Source organism: Temnothorax curvispinosus, unplaced genomic scaffold, assembly GCF_003070985.1.
Source record: "Temnothorax curvispinosus isolate PA1 unplaced genomic scaffold, ASM307098v1 QBEX01016509.1, whole genome shotgun sequence".
Classification (NCBI taxonomy): Eukaryota; Metazoa; Arthropoda; class Insecta; order Hymenoptera; family Formicidae; genus Temnothorax; species Temnothorax curvispinosus.
Window position 1 is genome coordinate 212,324 of NW_020226289.1, and position 27,456 is coordinate 239,779.

At 42.4% G+C, this 27,456-nt stretch overlaps 1 protein-coding gene across 1 annotated transcript in view; it reads left to right on the top strand.

The window, feature by feature from the left end:
* The first annotated feature begins 1,099 nt into the window (after nt 1-1,099).
* LOC112466705 (transcription factor cwo) overlaps nt 1,100-27,456 on the top strand; it is a 40,475-nt gene continuing 14,118 nt past the window's right edge. The window contains exons 1-2 of the mRNA XM_025034948.1: nt 1,100-1,839; nt 20,769-20,898. Of these exons, the coding sequence (XP_024890716.1) occupies nt 1,775-1,839; nt 20,769-20,898 (195 nt within the window). The 5' untranslated portion in view covers nt 1,100-1,774. The remainder of the gene's footprint in view (nt 1,840-20,768; nt 20,899-27,456) is intronic.

Here is a 27,456-nt window from a genome sequence, read left to right on the forward strand (position 1 = left end):
TAATTCGATATTAGGGGCTCAACGTCCACCTCGCGCGAGACGAAGCAGAGAGCGGCGAGCGCCCGACTCCGCGAGCGGTGCAGCCGCACCTGAGGCGGCTCCGGATTTGCTCCCACCAACCCGACGATTCATCGCGAGAGCGTCGCGCGGACAGGGCCGCGCGCGCGATTACACGTAACCCCGCCGAGGTGACGACACGCCGTGTATCCGCGCCGTGTGCGTATCGTCGTCAGCGCGTTGCGAATTTAATCAGTTTACCACTCGAGAACGAGATCTGGCTCCGCCTTGGTGCAACGGAGATACATCGGAGACACGCCGAGGACACATTACATTCAATCGATCGATCGACGTCGAGCATCGGCGAGCATCTCGTCCGGAAGTTCAGCGCGAATCTATCGCGCTTATCGCGAGATCTTTTTTCGGTGTGGCGGAGGTGGGGGAGAGGGTTACCTCTCGGACGTTGGGACGAAGCCTTCGCACGTCCGCGCGCGCGCGAGTATTCGGCAGCGGTCAGATTACGGTCCCGGTAGGAGTATCGCGGAATTTCGCGGTCGCGGACGCGAGTCAACGGCCTTATCAGCGTCACGTTGCCGAGCGCCACCGGCCACGTTCGAGCGCGCGGAATTTTTCTTTCGGACGGTCCACGCGACGGGGACGACCCGAGAACACGTCGTCTCGTCACCTTCCTTCTCGAGAGAGAGAGAGGCGACTTGTCTTCCCCGCCGTGTATCCTCGAGCGACGCGAGAAGAAGAAGCGACGGAGTAGACAAACGGCGCGATCGTAAAACTGGGAATCGGGGCGCATACCTTCGTCGGGAGAGCAAAAGTGACGGCAAAAGGAGGAAAGCGAGAAGGAAAGGAAAGGAAAGGAAGAAAAGAAAAGCCGAGAAGAGCTGAATCGAATTTACCGCGATAACAAGGAAAGTGGAGGTTGGAAGGCTGATCTCTTCGATCGGCGCGATCGCCCCGTGGGACAAAAACGAGGCGCGCGAATCGTGCGAATCGTGAACCGGTGCACGCGCGCGCCTCGCGCGACGAGAGAGCGAGAGCGAGAGCGGGCGGGCGGGTGGGGGGGCATCAGGAGAAAGAGGGCGCCAGCACGGATATATCGCGCGCGCGGCCGCGACGCGAGCGGCCGGACTGAGGACTCGGAGCCAGCAGCGGAGCGGAGTGTCGTGTCGTGGGCGAATGTTCCCGTGTATGCCGTGCGTCGCCGGCCGCCTCTCTCGAGTCTCGACGTCGCGCGCGAGTTGTGTCAGTGAGCCCGCGGACGTGAAACTAACCTAATCCCTGCACACGTCGTATCTCTCGTCCGTGTCGCGCCGTGCCGTGCCGTGCCGTGCCGTCGTGCCGTGTGTGCGTGCGTGCGTGCGTGTGCGTACTTCCGGTTCTCTCTCTCTCTCTCTCTCTACGCATCATCGTCATCATCATCATCATCGGCGCCTTCGGTCGGTCGTGCCGGACGATCCCCGCGCCGATTCGGCCGAGCTCTCGAGTTCTCGGAGCGGAGCTTCCGCAACCGCAACCGGTAGAAGAGAAGAGCCGGAGAACCCTGCCGCGTCTTTCTCTTTCTCTCGTGACTCGTGATACGCGTCACGTGACCGCGCGCGCGTGAGGCGGATTCTCGCGGGGCGAGAGCGATAACACGCCCGGCGGGGCGGCGAGCGGCGAGGGCGAGGGACGGAGCGGAGGAGCGAAGAGGGCGGAAGCGGATCGTCGCGGGAAGCGCGAGCGAACGCGGTTTCACCACCGCGCCCGTGTTCTATGCGGCAAGATGATGGAGACGCAGAATTATTGGGAGGACACCTCCGCTCACTCGATGCAGGTGAAATACGAGAGGTGAGTTGTTGCTTTGCCCCACCTCCCCCTCCCTCCCCACGTGCGCGCGACGTGTACAGGTATTTATAAAGGACCGTGGCCACCCCCTCCTCTCCCCCCGCCTCCGAATCGGGCACACGCCGACTTGGCGATCCCTTTTTCGTCCACGAAGGACTCCGTTTAGAGACACCGAAGGAGGAGGAAACCGGGTAAAGTTTTCCCGCCAAATTTGATGCGTTGCGTTACGTCATATCAGGCCAGTCAGATTGAACGTGAAAAATTTAACTGATGTTTAAATTAAATATGAAAGAGTGAAATTTAAACTCCAGTATCTTGAGTACTTTGAATTAAATAACATTTTTTTATTTTTGATTACCATGCATGTGTGTCGAAATTTATTATTTTGACTTCATTAGTTTGACTTCATTAGTTTAGTGTTTAGTTGAATTAACGACATATTGAATAGGAACAGTGGCAACCTATTAAGAATGGTTAAAACAAGTCAAAGTTATAATTTGATAGTGCAGCTACGCATTGCAGAAAAAGAAGAAGTGTTAAATCGAGATTCATATTCTTGTACATAAGCAAGAATCTATCTTGAAATGAGATATAAATAACGTTAAACGAAGGAAGCTTGCTTGAACGAAGGTATCTATTTATATAGTTTAATTAAGAAAAAAGAGTTGAAATAAAAAGTTGAAATTCTTATAAGAAGGTTATAGATTCTCGCTTATATACAAGAATATGAGTCTTGATTTAAGATTTAACACTTCTTTTTTTTTTGTGTACGAATTTAACAGTGTAGCTGAATATAGCCACTAATAATTCTAATTATTACATGCGATCGATTCAATATTATTTGTTGCGAAATAAAATATGAATAATTACACGTGAGAAGGTGCGACTGCACACGTTTTCTCGAATTTCAGTCAGATAAATTTAAAATTGTTTATCCGGAGCGACGAACCGTTTCCATACGTGTGACGGTCTGTGTGTACTTTGGAGAATAAATAATAACGCAAATGTGCGCACGCCGATATATTGCGAATAAGCGCGAATAAATAACGCGGCGGCGGAATAAATATTAATAACGTGCGCGCGCGCGGCAACGTGTTCCACTAAATCGTATTTTGCGTACGATTTAAAGGCCGACGGTCGTATTCGGCGCGCGCGTTGTTTACAAGGATGAATGTTAATATAGATTTAAAAGATCGGGAAAAATATTCCCTCTCTCGCGCGATAAACGACCGAGTCGCCGAACGCGTTTTGTCGCGATGCGGTTCATCTCGTGCACGGGAAATCAGCCGGACTGATATGCATACAAGTCATCCTACACCTTTTTTTACACGGCGTCGCACGCGCGTGAAAGACGAGAAAAGACCCCGACGCGGGTGTCGTTGCTCGTTTCGCAATCCGCGTATTCACACATAGCATAATAGATGAGGATCTCGCGAGCAAAGTCGCGCGAGAGACGAGAGAGTTCTCTCTTTTACAAAATACGGGAAAAAAAATTCCGACGCGTGGAAACGCAGTATACGGCGCATAATGACGAGGCGAAGAAAGGAAAAAAACAAGATGCGCGTGTCGGTCGGTTTTACGTCAGGCCGATGGCGTGAGACGTAAGTGGGCAGATTTTTCTGGAATTCGCTTTTCTGTTTGTCCTAGATTCGTTATCGCCAGGGAGAATTAAATTATAATATTTAATCGCGCGCGGAGTCGCGCCGAGGTGGTTGTTCTTCTTGAATTTAAATGCGGGGCGGGGTTCTCTCTCACTTGTTTTCCTTTTTCTCTCTCGCCACGCGTCTGCTTCTGATGAACTCTCGAGTGGATTATTATATAAAAAAAAAATATTTGCATATTATCGTGCTTATTCACACGCGCTCGTTGCATAACACGTTCGCGGACATTGAAACACACGGCGCCTCTAGTCATTGTGCCTTTATTTTGCAAATGATTCGCACGCACGAACGCATGGCACGCACGCACGCACGCACGCACACACACACACACACACACACGGATATCTTCCTGACAAATTTTATCGGGAGGGGCCATCGATTGGCCCGCGTTTCTTCTATTTTCGACCCGATATATTTCGCTTATGCGATTTGTGCGTGCGCAAAATCTAGATCACAATGTTGCGTTAGCATTACAACGGTCTCTCCGTTTGGCAATCCTCATGAATGATTTTTGCAATTTAAAACGCAAATGGAGAAGTGTATTGTCGTAGCTTCCGGCGGCGACGGCGTAATTTTAGGATAACGATAAGATAATCTCCCGGAAAATTTCTGTCACAGTCGTCGCGATGCATGGAGACGCCGATCACGTTTCGGTCATTCCGTCAGATAAGTGAGTGAAGGCGCAGCGAGTTTCATTCATGTCTCGGAAAGCTTGGAAATTCGCGACGTGTCGCGCGTCGCGTCGGGAATGTTATCGCGGGACATCGCGTGGTTACGGAAAGCTACGATAGCGTGTTATCACGAAGTGTACACACACAGGTGGCCTCCGGCTTAATTCGCGTGTCCCCTCCCTTCTCCCACGCTCGTGCGAGCTCGCTCTCTTTCCTCTCTCCCCTCCGCCCTCTCCCTCGCCGAAGTGATCTCCTCCCGCTAATTAGACATCGCGTAGATGTGCTTTGTATTTCCCCTTGAAAACGCACCATCGAATGACGTTCGTGGCCGCGCCCGAGATAAGATAGAAACTAGGGGCTCGTTGCTCGTTCTCTATATATCGGGCGTTAATTAAACACACACGTGTTCGATCGGCGTACGAGAGGAAACCATTGATGTTGCGTGCCCCGCGGTATCGCGCGGGTTTCATTCGAGTTTTAGGCAGTGGGGTGAGATAGTCGCTCTTTTTTTAGGAGCGACGTTGAACAAGCATCGTCACCCGCGTGTTAATTGCCCGTTAGGTACATAATTACTTAATATTATCTAGATATTATTTTTAGTTCTGCACGTTTTGTGGATTTATTTAGTATAATTTATGCGCGTTATCTCGGGGTCGCGCGAAGTCAGGACGTGATAAAGAACTAATTTGGGAAATAATTACCTTCTCACGAGTCAGTTTTGACAAGTTGATTTAAGTAATTTCTTTTTTTACGTGCAGGTAAGTCGGCCGTTTCTTTCAACAATTCTAATACAATGCGCATCTTACGAGCTATCGCGTCGGTCGTTGACACTCTGCTGATCGATCTGCACGGATTTATTCGTGCGTCATCTTATACGTTCTCCCCTCAGCCAGAAATAATTAGTCGACTCGACTTCGTTTTGATGTATCGATGCGTTTTTCCGATTAATTTTTTATTTTTCTAATCTTCGACCTCATCATTCATATGTTATGTTAATCGAACAATTCTGAATATTTCTATTAGCTCCCTTTCCTTAATTCTATATCGAATATACAGTTTATACTATGCTTTTCAATTTTGCGTCAATTTCAATAGAACTGGCCTTGCAATAGAAATGTTATAATAATAATAATTTATTAATTTCACCCTATACCAAGAAGTGGAAATAGAAATCTTATATATAGAGAGAGAAATATTTATAATTGCACAATTAACATAAATAACTACGACGAGGTCGAAGATGACAAAAATGTCAATTAGTATTCGACATCGACCATTCATCGACGCATCAAATCGACTTCGATTCGCGTAGATGGCTGTCTTTGCGTACGGTATTCGTGTGAACACACGGTTGTGCGCACGTCCGACCACCTGCACTGGTTAGTGCACACTTGGGGCAATACAAAGTAGCGCGCGAACGTTGCATACAGGTGTCAGAGCTCGTGCCGACAATGAGAAGAACGCGTATATTTGTTGCGAGGATAATTAATAGCTTCCGAGCTGTAAGCTGTGCAAATTAACAAACATACGGAATTAAGAACAGCCGAGGAATTAAGAACAGACATATAAATCTATTTACGTTTCTCATCTGAATTTCAAATACGACCGACTGTATATACTTTAATGGGATTTCAATTCGAAATTCAACGATCAAAACGCGTGTTGAAGATCGTGAATCGACTAGGGTCACTTAACGTCGCGCAATCGTACTTCAATCTTGTATAGATTCCTATCTCTCGCTGTCAATTTTTTATTTTCACGCTGTCGAAGGTTCGAGCTCTCAAGTCCGAAAATATATATCTTAACGAAAATATATATCTCGTCGTGTCGCAATCTCGTCTCACCTTCGAGCTGACGGTTCGAGGGGCTGGCGCCCGGGGGGCGGTTAGATAAGGCGTTGGATTTTCGGGCTCAAGTTCATCTGACGATCATCGCGATATCGGCTAACAACACCTACGCGCCAACGGTCGTCGTACTTGCACGCGACGTACGTCGTCGCGACGAAGTGCGCGGTGGATGACGCAAACGGGACGGAGTGCCTGCGTCATGGAAACCAACCGCGACCTGAACGGGATCGTGGGACGATTAAAGATCGTGGCGGATGCTATAGGTATTTCGGCGGCATTATCTATGCCGTCGATATATCGTCAATAGGAAATATTATACATGTCGTTTTCCACGACGTCAGCGACCTTCGAAAACACGCGCCACCGCCGGCGACCGCGTTTCCTGTGGAACATTTCTCGATTTTTTTGAGTGAGAAAAACTCGTAAATATGAATAATTCGCCGTGTCCCTGAATTAAATGTTACACGATAAATTAGTGATTTATACTATCTTTATGGTTCATCTGCATTAGCTAAAAAGCTATCAATATATATTTCAATCTATTTCTAGGAGATATATGCGAGCTTCCTCATTTAAAAGTAATAAATATGTATCGAAAAAAGATAACGTGTTCTCTTGAGAGTTCGCGTTACTAGAAATAAAATTCATATATAAATAAATAAAATTCAGCCGGATTATTAAAAAAGGATAATGTCACGTGAAATACTTATCACGTCTCTATCCAGTTATAGTTTATTTCTAGCAAGTGTGATCTTTCATTTAGAAGTAATAAATGTGTATCAGAAAAAAATAACGTTCTCTTGAGTTCGCTTGAGTTTCTTAAAATAAAATTCAGCAGGCCGCGGATTATTAAGAAAGGCTAATGTCACGTGAAATACTTGTCACGTCTCAATCTATCAGCTTATTCCTTCACGTTTCTTTCGCCGATCGAAGGTCGATCGTATAGCGATCCAAGAAACCGATAAACAAACCATTTGCCAGAAGAATTAATCCGCGCAAATTAATGACACTTGTGTGTGGGAGCTCGAGGGGATATAATGACACATGGTGAAACGTACGTCACGCGCAAACGTGCCCGCTGCTGCGAGCGTTTCAATTATGCATATTCAAGAAGCGTGCATAAATTAGAAGTGTTGCGCTCGCGTGAAGAGCTCCACGTGCGACGCGACGCGGCGACGGTAAAATCTCTTATATAGTTACTTCCATCCGCGGGAGACATATATCCCCGGACTCATTTTCCATACGAGCGTGGCAAATTGCGATAATTACCGCAACTGTTGTCGCGGACGCCGGCGCGTTTGCGCGTCTTGCGGGCACTACTTTTTGCTTAGAATGTAAATTCCGTTTCTTGCGACAGTATTGTGTTTCGCGGTTTGACGCAGTTGTATCTTGGCACGTGTGTAACGTGCGTTATCTTTTCTGGAATTACAACGCCGTCCTCAGTAGCTGTCCCGACTCCAAGGGTCAATCGGTATAATCGTGACGAATGGAACGCGGGGCGACGATCCTACCGTCTGGCAATGAGAATATTGACATTGAAATAGTAAAAACGAGAAGCGAGAAATAAAGAAAGGCGCAATAAAGTAACAAACGATAAATCAAAACGCAATAAAATCACTGATAAATAAATAATTCTTTGAGACGGTCGTTTATATATATAATCGCTGGAAAATATTGCGATACAATAATAATTTATCGTGATTATTTTCTGGCCGATTTGTTCCTTTCTCTATCTTCACATACACGCCCCTAGAAAATATTTTTCTCGACCCACGATCACTTCGCGATCGTAGGATGGTAATGACGACGAGACGAGGCGAGACGAGACGAGCTCGAGACCCCCCTCGTATCTGTCTGAGATACATAAATCACGGCTGTCCTAAGCGCTTTTAAATTGCGCGATACAAATTGAAAGCAATGCCCCCTCGAATCTCTGACCTCCTTCGGCAGCCACTTTTCTCCTCGTCCTTGATGGAGCATACATATGCGTGGCGATGCGTAGCGCGCATCCAGACGAACGTTACGAGCTACACTTTCGGCCTCCGTATTTTTCCTTTATTCTGTATATTTGTCGCGTTATAACTTTTGCGGCGAAGGGGGCTGGGGGAGAGTCGAAATTTTCCGTTGTCGCATTCGGGACATGCAGTTTCGCAAAGAGCGCTCGCCAGGTCGTGAAAAATTGCAACGCGATATTCGTTTTAAACCTCCGTCTATACACGTGGGTCTACGGCGTTCGAGCCAAAATGATATCGGCTCGTAATTGTGAAACTTGCAAGCTTGCCCAGAAAATATTAAATAAACGATGATTATCAAAATGACTATAAAATCGTCAATTACAACGTAGACGTCTATATTTGTGAATTTTTTCCAGATTTTTCTAAATACCTTAAGGTAAGGAAAAATAGCGTCAAACGTGACAGACTCACGTATGCACTCCAACGTGCAGAAAAAAAACGTATACAGACGGAGGGTTAATATAAGATCAATCGGAACTATTATTTTCCTTTGTCTTTTGTTCCGTGGATTTTTTAGGAACGAATCGAAAAGCGATTAGGGAAATAAATCTATTAAATCTACCATATTAACGAGAAAAATAATTTTGTTATATATATTTTTCCATTTAACCCGCACAAGTCAAGAATAATATTTTAATTAGGGAAAATTCATTACAAGTGGACGTCCTGTATATTTCTTTATGCACTTCTCATTTCTTGAAATATCGCTTACACCTCCTGATTTTTTTGTCTACTCGGAAGGAATATCATGGAAATTACCTGTTACGCCGAGAGAAAAAGAAAAATAGCTGCGTCATCATCGTCGGCTCTTATCAGCCGTAACATAACGGGGTTTCAATTTCCTGCAAATATACAAACGCGAATCAACAACGCGAGGATTGTCGTACGAAGTACACAGTACACACAGGCCTTAGGCTCGTGCGCAATCATCATGCAATGTATACGTGCTATATATATATATATATATACCGCGGGGTCTGGTGCGTGCACAATTGTGGCCTAACAACACGAGGCCTTCCGAAATAGAAGTCCGGCGGTGACATCAATGGAATTCGATATGAGGACCAATAACTCGCGGTGGTGGCCGCGATATTTATACATATTCCGTCGGGGCTGCCTGTCATCGACTATTTATTATCGCCGCCCATGGCTGCACCTTTCTCTCTTTCCGTCTCTCTCTCTCTCTCTCTCTCTCTCTCTCTTTCTCTCGCCGCGATGCGTTCGCACATAAACTGATTTTCGGCGCGGCCGAGGTTAATCGATCGCGCTCTCTCTCTCTCTCTCCTTTCATGTTTATCAAATATGACGCGGGTAAATGCAGACCAAAAATTCGCGTGTGCGCGCACCTTTCGGGCACGGTAACGCGAAACTCCGCTCGTCGTCGCCGTGGCGCGATACGGGGAGGGCCTTCTCGATTGCCTGCTCGTACGCCTGGTGGAAAATTTCGACGATAAAACCGTGTTGCGCGATAAGACGAGACAAAGTACTGGCGCAACAAAACCCGTCTCATCGTTTGTATCGTATCGCGTTGATTGCTGCGCGTGGCATTTCTGACACAAACCGGAGTTAAACAAAGACGCTCGAATGGAATATATAATGGCACGATGAACAAATAAGATTTATCCTTTCTTTATTTGGGGCTTAACTTAAATATTTTGAGTTTCAAGCTTTACATTTTTTTCTGTTGATTTATGCGTTTTAATTCGGAGCATTTATAAATAAAAAGATTATTCTTTCTTTTTATTAAGAGGAAAAGCAGTAGATATGTCTATGCTAGTAGATGTACAAGCTGTAATATTCTTGATGATAAATTTAATAATTATAATCTAAACATTTTTACAATAACTATCAATGTTCGTCATTCTATGTGTGGTTTTATAATCCAAAGTGTCTGAGAAATTGACTGCATATTTTTTCTCGTGTGTTTCCGCCTTGAATCTTCTTTCTCTTTCGTAAAATTTCGTAAAATTTATCTGCAATTTCTCTAGTGCTGATATTGGAGGTCGATAATCCTATCGTTATAACAGAGATTCAGTGTCGTTCGAGAAAAAAGTGACAGTCACCTTGGCGCTTCGCTGTCCTCGTTATACGTACATTTTGTATGTGTGCGTGTGTGTGTTTTGCGTCTGTACGTATGTGTGCTGCATGAGTGATGAACGCACGCGCCGAGTGGTCGTGGAAAATAGTACGGCGATCTTATTACTGGAGGCAGATGATTCATTGCGAAAAACTCCGAACCGTCTCCTTTCATTCTCGAGATTATTCTTTGCTCATCACGATCATTTATCCTGTCATCTAACGTCTCGCAATCAGCGTCGTTGATTCCAATCTCTTACGGAAAAAAAGTTCATTTCGCCGTATATTTCTGGGGAATCGAATTATTTATTCTTGAAATAAAACGTAAAATCGTTCTCAGCAAAATAAATAGTAGAAAGTTCGTAACTGCCCGTCTATATATAGCCCATGGTAGATTCAGTATTTAATTAAGTCGCAACCTTGCGGGCGTCTTCGCCGCTTTGGCGTTTTCGATTTTTTTTTTTCAATGACGAAGTCAAGGTTCCTTTCGACGAAATCGTGAAACCGGGGACGGTGCTGGTGGATTCAGCTGTGTGCTGCTCCGCGATCGTACTATTTCTAGAATTATAAAATACATGAGACCGTCTCTCGCGGGACTGCAGAAACCAATATGTACCGCATCCGCGCTGGAATATCAGGATTGGATATCAGCGAAAGGGTATAGTTCGGAAAAATATTTGGAGAGAGTCCCGGGAGATTTATAATTTCTTCGAGCATTTAATATTTGCGCTAAAAATATAACATAGATTACATCTGTGGGTTTTACACACACACAGACATAAAATTATAGAATTATATATCGATCAATAATTGTTATATAATAATAATTCTAATTATATATAGAATTATTATAAATCGATTACTATATACATATATGTATACTTGCATAATTGACTTATTAATTATCCGAATATATTATTAATTTATATATACATATATTTCTATATAATGCCACGTTCTCAACGTTTTTTGATCCGCGAATCGAGCGACCGTCGCCGCGCGCCGGCGTATGGGGAGCGTACGATTGCTTGCACGATGAAGCGGCGCGGCGCGGCGAGCCAGAAGTCACGTTGCATGACACGCGCTCGGCCTGGATATGGGTTAGTATTTTTGCACGACGACCCGGTATACACGAGTATATACGGCGCACTCCGCACTCTCCGCGAGAGTGCGGCTGCACTCCGAACAGAATTTATGTTATCAAATGCGAGGCGAGAACGGCGATTGATTCGTCTTTCCGATAGCTCCATAACCGTCCCATGCATGGATGCATATTACGTGTATCGTAGTACGTTAAATTCTGTCTTTTGTCTTAACAGAGACGGATATCCGTATTAAGAAAAAGGAAGAAAGACGCAAAACTCGTATATACCGAGCCCGAAAAATAATTTTTACACTGTAAAGTACATAAAAAATTATATTTTTTACAAAACTTTTTTACAAATCTTTTACACTTTGTTGTAAAGCTGGAGTATAACGATGCTATAGTATTTATTATTGTTACTTACTATGAAAATCGAAAATAAATTATATGTATATTTTTAGCAATTACATCAATAAAAATTGCGATGCACAGTGTTATGAAAATATTTTTAACTGAGCTGTGAATGTATAAAAACATAATATATGTCAAAGTGCTTACAGTATAATCAATCAATTTCTTTACTACGTCAAAAAACTTACTATGATATTATGATTTTCAGTCGAACGTAAAACGTACAACTTAGCTTATATAAAACTTATGTAAAAGCAGTTAAACTCGGACTATAAATCTGCTGTCTCATTTTAACATTATTTTAAACTGTACATCAATTATATAAAGATTCATCACAATCATCTTTTTACGAAATGTAAAATCTATAAATATCTTTGAATAACAGATCGTAATCTCTGTCACACAACGCTATAGTATAATCCAGTATAACGGAAACTTCATTATATATTTTTCACTATAATATTTTCTCCATGTATTTTATGCTACAATTATACGCGGAAAGCTGGTACGTGCTTTATATCAAAGACACGCAGTGTCGCGCCGCGCATATCGGCGAGAAGCGAGAATTTTTTAGTACTTCGTAAAGGATGATTGTGCACGTACTATTGTGTCACCGGGTATCCTTGACCTTTCCCAACTCCACGCGCGTCTGGCGTGGTCGGGTATAAGTGCATGGGATTTCGCGAGGACTTTCGGCATTGTGTGTAGGATTGCGTAACGCAAGAGACGCAAGAGAGTTACGCGAGAACACCATGCGAGAACACGCGTCGCCGCACGTTAATCGATGCCATGCCGGCGCGAATAGTTGCCTTTTCTCGGCTCTCGAAATACCTGTCTGCCCGCTGCCTACCTGGGCCTGCTCGGCTGACGGACGTAATGGTTCGGCGTTTTGCAACGAGAATACGCCCGAAAGATTGCCGCGCACGCAACGAACGTTTCTGTTAGAAAGTCGAAGAAAGGATGGATTTTAATGGATTTTAATTCTTTAATGACGTTCCCCGAGCATCGATGTGATGATATCGCGACGAGAGATGAAAGTCCCTTCGCGATACTTGGTAGATACGGAGCGGATAAAATTTCACTTTTCCATTCCTCGCGCGATCTCGTTTCAGAAAAATTTCTGATACTTTTATTTATAAGCCATCAGCGAACGAGATTTCATTAGATTTAATAACAATTTGTTCATTATCGCAATTGCTGATTGATATCGGAGTTTAATATTTTTATCCCGTTCTAATTTGAGCGGCACGTTGAATTATTATTGCTCGATTTAATAATCAATCTACACAACGATGTTCAAAATGAAAGATTATATTACGCGCTAATACGGCGTTCGGTTATAGATTAGCAACAGGTTGCAAACTATTGTGCCGTCCGCTAAGTGAATCAGATCGCTTTTAATTCGCGGAACATTCGAAATAGAATGCCGTGGAGAAACTAGACAAGCTGGAAAAAAAATACATATTTTTCTTTCGCGGAAACAATTTGCATAATTACAAAGGACGCATGTGACGTGTCGTTTCACGTCAACGTGACAGCTCGAGATTACCCTCGTCTCGAGACGGCTGCCTCGCCGATGATGGCCATAGGCCACGATTTCGCGGATTATGCCGATTCGAGGTAGTGGCCATTCAAGGCGACGACCTTCGGCGGCCGGGCCGAAAATAACTTAGGCCGAATCGCTCTATTTTACTCGGAAGACTTGGTTGGAAGGCGAAGAGAGAGACGTCGTCGACGGGAGAAGGTTACCCGAATGCATTGGCGCATCTGTTCCGCAGCTGTCAACCGTGTCAATTGAGCATCGAGGACGGGGAGGTGTGTACGCGTCGCCGTTACCGATTGCAAAACACGATGGAGCCAGAAGCTACGTCGCGATATTGTCGTTCGCCATTCGCCTCGTCGAGGACGAGGCACTCGCGCGGGTCACGGGGATCCCGCCGGAACCCCGCCGTTTCGAGGTGCGAGGTATAAATCATCTACATTCTTGCGTCATCGGAGATGAAGCGTTATATACCTATCAGGCAGGCCGTCAATCGCTAAATTGTATTCATGGCAGTTTAGTCTGCTCGCTGGATATATATACAAGATACGTCTAGACGGACTGAACCTTGTGAGAAAACGCGGATAAATAACGCTATATACATCATAAGTGGTTCAAAACAAAGTGATTTTCGCATTAAGCGCCTTTATCGGATAATAGAAGTTCCGTAAGTCGACTTGTCTCAGGCGAACTTCAAGAAAATCTTGAAACTAGATTTTAACCGCTAATTGTAAGATATCTAATATTGGAAATTTAAAGAAAAACTACTCCAAGCAATTATACGGGCTCTTATAATTTTTAGAGCACATTTGAGGAATTTACTCTGAATGTTTAATAAGGTAGTCGCGAGTGACTTAATTAGTTATATAATTTTATTGTTTTTTCTGTTGAAAATCTTTAAGCGATTTAATCTAATAAGAAAACCAACATTTTTTAACTCTTGAAAATTTTTGGAAGTTATGAATCTTTTTTTCGAAATATTTGAATATTTTATATTTAAAACTCTTAAAAGCAAAATTATTCTTTGTGTCTGTTAAAAGTAGATTAAAATCTTGATGTAAGTCGTTATAAAAAATATAAAATCTTAAAAAAAAAAAATATCTTTTTAAAACGTTCAAGACTTTCAAAACTGTTTTCCTTTTAAAGAGCTTTTTTTGATATATTTGAAATGACTCGAAATATTATAAATTCATCACTATACGTCATCACGATTGAAATAATGCAAAGTATTACGTGCAGAAGAAAAATATATTTTCGAACTATTTAACATTTTTAAGACTTAAAAAGGCTTTTCTCGCTTCGAACGAAGAGATTTTCGTCACATACACAAAATGATTCGAAGCGTCTCGAGCCTGTCACTATACTTAATCACGAATAAAGTGTGACAAGCGACAAGTGCGTCTTTTCCGTTTGCCATCCGCTCGTTACGCGCACGTGCGCGTGCACGCGGCGGCCCGTATTTACGCAGCGTCACTTTCCGTTTGCGAGAAACGTGCCGCGCCAGTTACGATCGATCGATCGACCGACCGGCCGATCAATCGGATTTGTGTTTCGTGTACACGCGATAGCAAACCTCCGATAAGGAGATGCCCGGTGTTTTGAGACTATTCTCAGTACGTAACTGCCGTGATGACGTGCGTGCGTGCACGTTCTCGTTATTCATGTGCCGCCGACACCACCGCCGGCCATCTGCGTTTCTCACCGCTACACATACACTATTGTCCATCATTTCCTGAATAAAAACAGCTCCGTCAAGGATGACGGACCGCGCGAATCGGTTAACGACAGAGAAGACACGTAGGCTGACTCCAATCTTTTGCATTTCAAACTTTCGGATCCATTAATTCGATAATAATTTTTTATGATTCGTGAGTAAATAAATCAATTTTTTACCGACTACGTTACGAACTTTGGCCAGAATATTGTGAAGATTGTATGAAAAATGTTATCGATGAAAAAAAGCATTCACTTTACACTTCTTGTTGCCCAAATTTTTTGCTGAAAGACTGTTTTTCTTCATACGTGAATACACAGCATAAAAAAAAGCAATTTCTCGTAAAATCCCAAATTGTCCATTATGCAAGATAATCTTGCAAGTCCAGCATGGATTATCTTGCATTCGTCAAATGCAACACAAGTAACGCGACATAAGCCGAATACAAATGTAGGTACAGCTAACGAGTCGCAATGATAAATTATTACATGGCAGCGCAGAAAAGAGTGCGTTATTAAGATGATAAACGCACAGCAGCAGCGATTAATCGGCAGTGGCGTGGCGAATGCCATTCCCTGCGTTTTACTGCCGTCGACGTTTGTTTATACGTAGGTATGCGGGAAGAGAGAACGAGAGCGAGTGCGAGGGTACGTGTGTGTGTGTGTGTGTGTGAGAGAGAGAGAGAGAGAGAAGAGATGGCGTATTATCCACTTGCGTGCCTACGCACTCGTGAGCGCACGTGTTTCGTGCACCGCAACGGCGTGAAAGTGAATGGCAACGCATCGATGCGTACAGTTGTGGCATGCAAAAAGGTCGTCGAAGGACACTCGATCTTTTTGTTCGGCTCCGTCTGGGATCTAGTTCACCTCTTGGAGAGACCTAGACCCAGCCGTCCCAGCGGACTTTGTACCACGCATCTCCTCCGCATCTGCGTTCCAATTTTAAATCGAATCGAAACGAGATTCCGCAGGCACGGTATATATGACTTCTGTGAATTTAAGTCCGCGCAGGAGTCGTGTCTGACGTCAAAGGTCGATGACGTCAGGTGCCTGACGTGAGTCACCGAAACTTTGTTGCTTCAACACTCGCGGATCTCCGTATTCGTGGAAACGAATAAATGTGAATTCCCAAGAAGATCAACTCGTAAATCTCGTAAATATTTGAATTCTCCATTTTTTTTTAAATATTTTTTTCAAGGAGGAAAAACGCGGTTTTGCGCAGCTACAGATTTTCGAGCGTCAGTGGTCAGTGAATCAGGCGCTTAGCTATTTGTTGTGTCTCGCGCAAAATCTCACCGGAGATTTTTGACGCGAGCGCAGCGCGGCTTTGCTCGCGAGTCGCGAGATGAGATCGCCGCAGTCAAGTGAATCGCCTCACGCACGTGCGCTCGCGCGTCCGAACGTGAAAGTGAACGCATGGTATACGCGCGAGCGGGTAACATGGTGGGCAGTAAGGTCGATGAAGGACGCCTCGCGTGGATCTCGAGCACCGCAGCTACGCTGTGCGCGGATCTTACACCATAAGAAACTACTTATAGGCAAAAGATAAAAGTGTGTGAAATCACATGGACAATTGTAAAAATCGCATGATTTACAAGGGAAACGTATGCATTCACAAAATTATGCCATTTTTATACTTGTTGCAATTACTTCGTGCAATTTCTGCTTTAATCTTTGCTGAATATTTTTGAAACTCTAAGAGACACGTTCGTTACGTGGGATTTTTTGGATAGATACTTAATAGTCAGTCATAAGTAAAGAGACCCTTAGATCTTTACGATGGATAATTTTATTTTGGAAATAAAATCTTTAGGATCGACAAATAATCTTACTATTTGAAATCTTACGATTGAAATTTGTGAGACAATAAACCGAGCAATAAACCATATGGGACGTTGCTGTTCGGTGTAACTCTTACTCGTGATGTCATCGCCGTCTATATTCGATGCGTATTCTTCGCACACGACATGCGAAACATTCATAACATTGACGATCATGAGACATCCTAAAAATTGATTTCGAAATCAGCCAAGTGGTCATAAATAACACGCGACAATACTGAAGATGAAAACGAAAAAAAAAAAATATGTGCGGTTTTACGGACCGGACGTTAAGAGCCAACACCTTGCGGTTTATCGATTGCCTTCGCTCAAGATTGATTGAAGACCAACGACAGGCTGTGGTTTTTCGCAAAACCGCTATAAATTATAAATTTCCAGGTGATAGAATGTATGCCAGAGAACGTGAAACGTGCCAAGATTAATCATATAACTTTTTATAGTTTGTATTCAAGAATCAATTTCGCTTTAAATTCAATTTGGAAGAGGCCTCCAACGAAAGAAAGAGTGAGAGGCAAGGGAAATCCTTATACTATCCTCACGTTACGTATGAGGGATGTTATGCACGCGATCCATTGGGGGACTGCAAGGGCTTGGGGAAAAGGCAGCCCGGATCGAAGTCATCTCTACGTGCATCACATTTTGTTGCGTCATCGTCGACGTCGTTCGTCGCCGCGCACGATCAGAAAATGTCCGGATATTGTCCGACGGCCGACGCGGGCGGCCTCGTATAATTGCCTCGCCGCTATTAATGGTGCAACACGGAATCGCGTTACGAAATCACGGCGTTTTATATTCTTCCACCGCGTAGGATGCACGCACGTAACGTGCACGCGCGTGCAGGCGTGTCATACCTATAAGAAAGTATTGACAATGACGACATACCGATACTTTCTTCTCGATGTTTCGATATTGTGACGTTACTGTTGGTCTTTTGTTTGATATCCCGAAGTTATTGATGTCCGCTGATATTGATTGCATTATTATGAGGTATTGTAGATATAATGACGCGCTGTCTCGCTTCTTGAAAGTTCGAATAATTAGCATTGTCAATATTATAGGAAACGATATAATCATTTTAAATTCTTTATTGAATAATTCATTATTATTATCGAATTATCAACTTTACTTTCTTTCAAGCTTTATTTTATTTTACTTTCATACTTATTTTAAAAACTAATACGAATTTTGTATGATAATGTGAATTACATAATTGTAAATATTAATGTATTCCAGAGCCATTACTTTTTTTATTTTATTATGTTAAAATTCTAAGAATTTTCATCAAAAGAAATCATGAGAATTAAGATACAGATGACCATCGAATCACATGGTATTTGAATTGCACGGAGTCTCGAATAGCACGGTAACAAATTGACAATTAAAGTTTTTTAAAAATAATCCCTGAAACCAATCTTAAATGGATCTGGAGTCTTGAGAATTGCACGGTTTTCAATAGCACGGAACGTGATCTCCGAAATTGTATGAATCCTAAGTCTCGAATATATATAACATAGTTTTCAATAACACGAAACCAATTAATCATGTTATTCGAGGGTCTGTAGTTAAACATCTTGCGTTATGCAATATATGCAACAATTTATTATACTTTTCAAGAGATCTGTAACCTTTCTCCTTTCACTTAACCCTTTGGACCCACGGCTTAACGTCTCTTTCCGAAAGACGGAGCCCAGTTTTCTCCGCACAAGGGCCTCAATCTTGCACGGAGGGGCGCAGCTTTCGGAAAAACATTCCATGGCTCTAGTGGACTCGAACCTGGTTCCTCATAAAATTGTATACACTTCTCTTGCGACGCCAGGTGTGGCATCGATACTAGGCCTCGATATCGAATGTCGCGATTAATCTCGCACCGTTTGCATTAGTGCGATCCTATTCGGGGCACACGTGGTAGTTATATGTGCAATATAATACCGCTATACAATAGCGAGCGTTTCACGAGGATGCGTGGTACGCTGCAGCCGCAGGTGCACACAGGTGGTGTCTAACCGATGTCGGCGACGCGTGTGAAAGAACGCGGCACGGTTCGCGACGCGCGCTGGAAAGGGGCAGGCGGCCCTAGTCACATGCCGGAAAATGTCAACCACGTGCGGATGCACGAGGCGCTTGCTCGCCTATAATCCGCCCGACGCGCGACGTACTTAAGTAAGCGCGCCGTCGTCGTAAGAGGAGCACGCGTGATAAAAAGAATGCCCCCGGCTGTGAACCGCGGCCGTGCGGTTCACGTGGCACCGCGGGAAACTGCATGCAAGCCCACGTTTCTTTCGCCTGTGCTCCTCTTTTTTCCTATCTCTTTTTTTTGCTGCGCCTCCGCTCGTCGCTCGTTGCCGGACATTTCGTTGACCCAGGTCCAGACGCTCGTGCCGATCTCGCGCAGTTTTATTCGCGTTTACGAGCGCGCGATCGTTTTCCTCGAAATTTTTTAACTCCGCACCACTTACTTTCGCAACTCTTTCCTCCTCTTTTTCTAAGAAATTTTTAGCTTTCAGCTCCGCGAGCCGTAAAAATTTCGCAAGAAGTCCGACCTTGCGTTGTTCTTCGCGATGGAGGGCTTATCCATTCTCGTGTCGGATATCGACGATATCGACAACTCCGGCCTTGAACTCTCGTACGAGCGAACGCGATAAACATAAAGCTAATCATCGTTATTGTTGTAAAATTATACGACTCTTGCGAAATGTGATTACTTTTGGGAATTGCGCTAGAAAATAGCAAATTGGCGATATGAAAATTTAAATCTTTTTTCTTATGAATGTTTTTTCGATTGTTTGTCTTTCAATATAAGACGTAACGTGTTTAATTAAAGAATATGATCTTTAAGAATGTAAAAATAGGTCTTATTTCTCAGAAATAGTTGCCTTTCAAGACAGATTTTATCATTTATTATTTCCGAATTGATCAATAATTTTTTACTTAACTGCATTAAACATTCATGGAGTAATATATTAATACCCATAGTTAAGTCAATGGAAATAGGTTGAGAGAAATGACGCCATCAATTCCACACTGTTTCTCAAAATAACTAATTAGTGGAACCTATCGCTGACGTAAGCGTTTATTATTGACATTGACACGTTAAAAATGTAAGTCTGTAATTCGTTACAATTGTGACGAATTGAAGAATCTCTATTCTAGTACACGTACGATAATGCGATAGAAACGGGGGTTTGACCGATTTTTTTCTCAAAAGGATGAGGTTGGTCACATGGCTCTGTCCTCGTGACGCATAAATTATTAAGCGTCGGATGAGACCCGATTTCTGATGGCTTATTAGCGGATTACCGCTGCCGACGGCCTTCTGACTGCCTCAGCGAAATTACGTATCTGTGTCACATGCATGCGAAGAACATGCCGCGGCGGAGAACTCTTTAATCCATTAAAAATTCACGTCGTACAAGGAAGGGCTACGAGAATGCCGAGAGGCTCCCTCGACGTACCGTCGTAACGTACGACTACTACGACGGACTAGGGAAACGGTGTCGCCTGCAAGTTTCATAAGCGACGACATTGCCGGGCTTATCAATAATGCGCCGGAGCCTCGTGCTTTACCCGTTCACTCTATTTACAGCGGAAAATCTATAACGGGGCAAGGGACGTGCACAGGGTTATTGACTGAAACATTCGTGTCGAGTGGTTGCGTAAGCATCGCGCAAAGCGGATCCATTTAGCTTCTTGATAGAATCATGACGCACGTGACGCGGTGCATTTTCCCTTTGAGATAATAAAATAATTTTTATTTTTATTAATATGATATAAAAGGATCGAACGCCATAATTAGCGTAGAATTTAACTTATGGGAAATAATAGTTATTAGATCAAACGAGAGAATTTTGAGAATAGTTTATCTCCGAGTAAAATTCAAAGAAATTTTATATATATATAAATGTATAACTTGTACAATTATTTTTCATGTTTACGTATATATGTCTAACGTAAGCATAAAAACGGATGGAAACATCGACTTGTATCATTTGATCGACAACTTACCTTACCTTACGTTTTTGGGTCAATAATATTGTAGGATGATTAATCGTATGTATTTTCTGTTCTTTTTTCAGTCTGGATGGTAGATCCTGCAAGGACGAGATATACAGAATGGGTATCGGAGCTGGATATTGCGAGGGCAACCTGAACTTCGCGACGGCCTCGGAGGATGACGAGGTTTACACCAAGAAGAAGGTCTCCAGGGTGAGTCATATGAGCTCATTTGTACCACGATCGGCTTTATAACAAGTATAATTTCGTGCCAACCGAAACGAAATATTAAGCAACGCGGTGCTGCGCTTCGCGTTTCGTTTCTTTTGTGTCTGTCACTCTCGTCAGATATCCATCGACTATTTTTACCGTGTTTCACAACATTTGCTTAAATGAAAGCGTACGAATACTTCGGTGTTGAGAAAATTATATGCAGAGATGCAACGCGTTAGTCACAGGCAAATATTACGCGCGAGTAAAGAAAGACCAATTATAATCTCGTTGTATTTGCTCGGCTATAATAATAAATAATCCGCTGAGAAAAAAAAATTGTATTTTTTAATTATATATATAAATTCGGAAGAAAAATATAGGAAATTATAATCTATATCCCGTCCATTAACATTTAAAAAACCGTGTTTTAATTTAAAAAAATCTCTATCTTTTCCATCTTTGCTATTTTCATTGTTTTCTATAATGTTTAATTTTTGCTACAATTATGAAAATTATATAGCGATATAGCGGATGCTTAGTTTTTCTGAGACAAACACAAAATATATTTCAGGAAGCATTCTATAAGAATTTAATTCAAATCGACGGAGAAAGGGTTGCTCTTTCGTTTCAATTCTCACTTTTCGCGTTTTCGCTGCTGTGGGTTCGCTTTTTTCTTATCGGTTTTCTTGGCTGGAAGACGACTCCGAAATCGAAGTATATAAGAAATCGCGAGGTATTCAGGCCATCGCGACGTGGAGAAAGGTTTTCCGTGTTGTCGAATCAGCGATGACGCAACGACGTGTGCCGCGACGGCGTGCGTTAGTCACGTCACGTCCCGAAAACGACGATTGTGACACAGCGATCGCGCGAAATCGGACATCGGAGATGTCGAGCACGCTAAATTCTTATCAGAAATTGTCGACACGTGAACGTCAATATTTTTAACCGTCGGAAAAAAAACGTGTCATTAAAACTTTTTAATATTTTATCTATATAATTATGAGTATACAAAACATATACGTAAGTTCTGATAATATTCGATATGCATTGTAATTATTTCTAGGAACTTAGTATTTGTATTATCAGCGTTGTATTTATAGTCCGCGCTTTTTATAGTAGTAGCGATAAGCGAGGCTGAGGACTGCTAGTTGACGCGATGTTTCTGCCGCTTGTGACACACGTGTTTCCAATATATTTATATAGGCCACTTTCCGTTAAATGCCGTTTTCGTGCCAAGGTTCCGAGTAACAATGGTCGACAATTCATCATGTTGCGTTTAGTGGTAGTTACGTGCTACGTAAACTTATCGTAATTTAATTTCTATTATTTAAAAAAATACTAATATAGGTATGTATACAATATATTATATTTTTGTTTCGACAAATCTGAGACGTCTCGTTGCACTTTGCCGCATTGCAAGGCGATGCTGATGATCGAGCAGTGTTCGCCAAGTGACCATACGATCTTCCGTGGGTTTATCCAGCCGGGAATCTGTTCGGCAAATTTCTCCTCTTTCTCTCGTGGTGCAATCGCCGAGCTCTTACCAAACCAAGGGACTTCGTAGTCAGGAAGTAGCTCGGAACCGTGACTAGATGTCTTCTCGAGATGTTGCGATGATTATACGGGTCTCAATTAGAAAGAACGTTTGTTCGGGCTCTCTCTCTCTCTTTCTCTTTCTCTCTCTCTCTCCTATGGTGACATATAATTCCAACAGTTAGGAGAAAGCAATGGTAATGGAGTTCGTCTGAGAAGTGATTTACGTTATTATTCTATCCAACTCGTAAATCATTCTCTCTAAAAGGCTATATTTATTTCAAGAATAATTCAAAACGATTAGTGATTTATTTTAATTGAATGCACATTATTGATTTCCAAAATCGTATTCGCGCGAATGACTGTGATATTCAAAGAGCTCTCGCGTTCGCTACGATGACCGCCGATGTAATCGCATTAGCGAAAGAAAGACGAGCAGGAAATCTTTCGCGCTTTTATCCACCCTTGCGCAACGTCGAGTGAATCCTCGAATTGCATAATTCTCTCTCTTCTTCTCATTTATCACGCATCGGGATTATAAAAGATGAATCGCGTCGCTGGTTAAGCGTGCCCAATCCGCTTTGCGTCGGCAAATTATGTAAAACAGCGTCTGTCTAGTAATGTCGGTCTGCGTTCGTTGAATTACTCACGTCGTCCTCACGAATGGTCATCCGAAAATCAAAGATGTCCTTGCGTTGATTTGCGGCCTTAAATTTTTTTTTTCCTTACGTGACGAAAGAGAGGAGAGAGAGATCGGGGCTTTCGCGTGCGCGCACGTGACGGCACGCACGAAATAAAAACGTATGGGTGCTTCTTGCGATACCAAAGCGAATTCCTTCGCCATCCTCGGCCGATTCATTCGCGGGAATACCCCGATTTCTTGGTCATGGCTGTGAATCAGGACCCCGTGCACGATTACACTTGCTCGACGGCAGCCGGAAGAAATTTCGCTGCCTCGTCAGAAACGGAGAAAATGGCTCTTAGGCCAAGCCCTCAAGCCAAATTAAAAAATACGTGCTTCCGACTTTTCTTTCAGCGCATATAGTCAGCGATTAATTCTTAAACAATTATATTAATTGTTATAATAATAGATATAAATCTGTTAAATTTTAATTATTAGGGCGCATACACATTTACACGCATTCGATTATTTAGTTGTATTATTTTTTAAGAACTTTACGCGTTTTACATTTTAATAAAAATTATTATGAGTGCGTTCTACCGTTTGAAAATGTGCTTCTTGGCGTCAGGAACCGAGGTAGCTGTGAGCTACCTCCGTGAAGCTTCCGTGAGCTGTTCTGCCTCAGGTTTCTCTATCTTTGTCGCTCTTTCCCTCGTGAGCTGCACGTGGCGAACGAGATAATTCGAGTCACGCGCTTCTCCTCGTCGCTTTCTGGAATTGTTGCGTCGAGCGCGCGTCGGTTGCTTCGCACGGTGATGAGTTTCGAAAGGCGGCTGCCTGATATCGTCCCACTGCATCCAGAAACGCGTCATGAGCTAATATAGACTTCGCGGGATATCCGGGAAAAGGAATATATTTCTTAACGATAAACAACCACACAAATTATACTCTAATAAAGTACCATGTTAAAATTATAAGGTTGATAACGTGAAACGATTTAAGGGATTAAGCTAGGATAACAAGTTGAAAGATAGACTTTTTTCTCTTTAAAAATTAGAAATAAATGTGAACATTTCCATATATTATTACATTAAAAAATTAAAATTTGTATTACTATATAATACTAAAGCTTCATGTTATTAATTCACCAATTATTATCATTGAAAATATAAGTCTATTGAAAATTTTTTTAGTTATTAGGACATTGTGAAAAATATATTATTTTGAGAGAAAACATTAATTGTGGTTATAATTGTAATCTGTAATATAACAACATATAATAGAAAAATGGTCGTTTATAAACTTTTAGGAAATGAAAGAAGAAATGTGATAATTGATTTTAATCTATATGGTTATTGAGATAAATAATTAGAAAGTAGTTTCTGGAGCGCACTCTATTATGTAAAACTACATATCTCTTATTTTAACGCAACACGCAGAATATTTCAAGTTTAATAAAAAGGGGACACTTTCCCGCGCGTATAAGGCTTGGTATATAAGGCCGAGACGAGTTTCCGCTTCCGTTGGTTCTGATTTGTTTGAAGCGCCCGAGGAGAGTTTATGCGCGCGTCCGCGTCCGCCGCCTTCGCTTATTTCCATTAAAATATCCAAGTCGGCATCACGTGGCGGCGACGCTCTTGGAAACGAATGACGTGACCAGAAAAATACTCGTGGAAAAGTGATCGGGCCGTGACGACGATCGCACGCGACCCAAATAATGCTCGCAACGACGTCACGTGCAAGGAATAGCCCTGGGAGCATCTCGTTTAATGGGCACGGCATGTGCCTCGATTTCCGAGATCCTTTTTTTAGATACCGCGGAAAATTGTCAACCGGACACGACGAACATTAAGTAAGAAATATCATGCTATAATAAATCATGCAATAAAAAATTGATATGAAAAATTATACAGCAAATTCGACATGAACTGATTTTTTTTTTTTTTTCGATTTTATAAAGATTGTTATGTAATGTATGAAAATGTCTAATAAGGAAACACAAGTGTTTCTCTCCCTGATTTTGATAAGTTTTGAACGTGTTGGAGTATATATTAATTACAAGACAACATTTACTTTTTTATAAGTGCTCTTGCGCATGTTAAGAGTTAAAACATTCCTCTGAAAAATAAATCGAATTTTATATTTCTAGTTAACATTGTAGGAACGATAAGAAAAAAAGCTCGAAATAAAAGTTTTAAGGTTTTTATGTTGTTATATTCACAGATTTTTCAAAAATATCAAATTTTTTTTAAATGTCAGCACCATTTCTGATAATCTCGAAATTTTTATACATAGCTGATTTTGTTTTTAAATAAGTTTTAAGTCATGAAAATATTTCATAATTCTTAAAAACGATAGCAGATGGTAGAGTATTTTTGAAAAATCGTGGTTAATATTTTTTCCAAAAGCGAACACTTACTATTTAATACATTCCTAATATTTTTCGAGATGTTCGACCTTAGAACTTGAAGATGTATACTCGTGCAAACAGGCAATAAATATGTCGTTTCTGATCCCGAATATCTTTTCTCATAGCAGTCAGTGTCGCAGCGAACGTTGAAAATGAGAAGTCGTTGATCCAAATGGCAAACGTGCCAAAATTAGAGTACGTGTGTACACGTTTATCGTAACAGTTAGGTCTTCCAAGTTAAATTCGTCGCGGGCCGCATTTAATCTCGAGCTATATCGAGAGAGATCCGTTGGCGCAGAATCAGCCTCGCGCGCGGACGATATATTGCAATATATTTACATCTGCGGAGTCAATTATAAAAAGCGAAACGATTTTTCCTCTTCATTGATTTAATTAAAAGTGATATGAGACGCTTCGCGTGAAGTTGACGATAATTTTTTTCGCTTCGCTCGATTTCTAATCTCGTGATATTACACGCGATGGCGATAAGTAATCACAGCAACCGTAATTACATAACATCCAAACGTCGCGTGAGGCAAAGTAAAGTGTAGCTCGCGAGGGGACGAAAGCATATACGCATATTAATATACCTAGGAGCTACAGATTCGGCGAAAGCCGAACGTATCTGACGGCGAACGGAAAAATACTTCGCGGGGCGAGATAAGAGCGAACAGATGTGACGTAGCCGATCGCCAGGAACGGCGCGCTTTTAAAGCATTAGACTCGTCAATTTTGCGATCCGCTTTGTGTGTGTTTCGCAATGTGTTTCCGAAACTTTCCGCGCGCGATATTCCGGCCGCGCCGGAAGCGCGACGGTCTCCGATTTCGGCCTGATTGTCCGTAAGTAAGGCCTCGAATACAGGCCGAGTTTCACGTGCCATCGCCATCGGGCACCGCGCGAGCGGAATTACCGCGTGACTCAACGCGTGTCGCGATACGCATTTATCACGTTCCGTTTTTTTTCCCGGTCTTCGTATCTCTCTTTCTCTCTGTCTCTTTTCCTCCCTTATTTCTCCATGCTCGTGCACGTGTTACGTGCTGTTTGACTTTCGCCTGCGGGGACTCACGTCTGACCAATCAGCTGTTTTTACTCAACAGTATTAATGCAACTATCACCGTTTATGTCGGTCGCTGAAAGCCAAATGTAACATTAGGTGAAATTTTAGATTTTTCTGAGACGACACGGGAAATTATCGTTGTGCAATGCGAATAAAAACTACACCGACGTATAGGATCTTAACGTAAAAGTAATTAGAATTATGGAAATAAACATGTAAAAGATTCTTCGACTTGAGAACCGATTTTACATCAGTGTTATAATGAAATTGATGCATGTAAATCATGTCTCGGATTGATCAGATGCCTCTTATTTCTATATTTATTATATATACCTTCTATCTATCTACCTTCCCAGTGACTCCATCTGGCTATAGATCCACTGAACTCTGCGCGTTAATTAGATGCGTTAATTTTACAGACAGATTTTACTTATTTATGTAGAAGAATTGAACGTGATGAAAGATATATTTCTGCAGTAAACAAACATGTTAACGAACAATTCATTAATTTGATGAACAATGCCCTGGTTCGGACGAATGTTTATCGTGATTAAACGCGGCTTTTAGAGAATTACAAGCTCCGCGCTCCGTATTCATCGGCTCAGTGAGTTCGATTTCGACTAAAACAACATTAAATAGGAAATAAGTGACTTGTCTACTTATAAACAAACTGTGGCGATCGTGACGCAGAGAGAAGTGCGCTGCTCTAAAGAGCCGAAGATCTGAGTTTAAATCCGATCAAAAATCGTTGGTTTTTATTCGATCGTCACCTCTTGGAAGGTAATGGCACCCCACCGAGTATCTTGCTAGAGAGGACCTTTCTATGTTCGAAATCGGCGTTAAATTGTAGGTCTCATATAGCTGACGCACACAGATATTTCTCAAATAGTTAAATTGATAATTAATTTAATAATACTAACATAAATGTTTAAAAT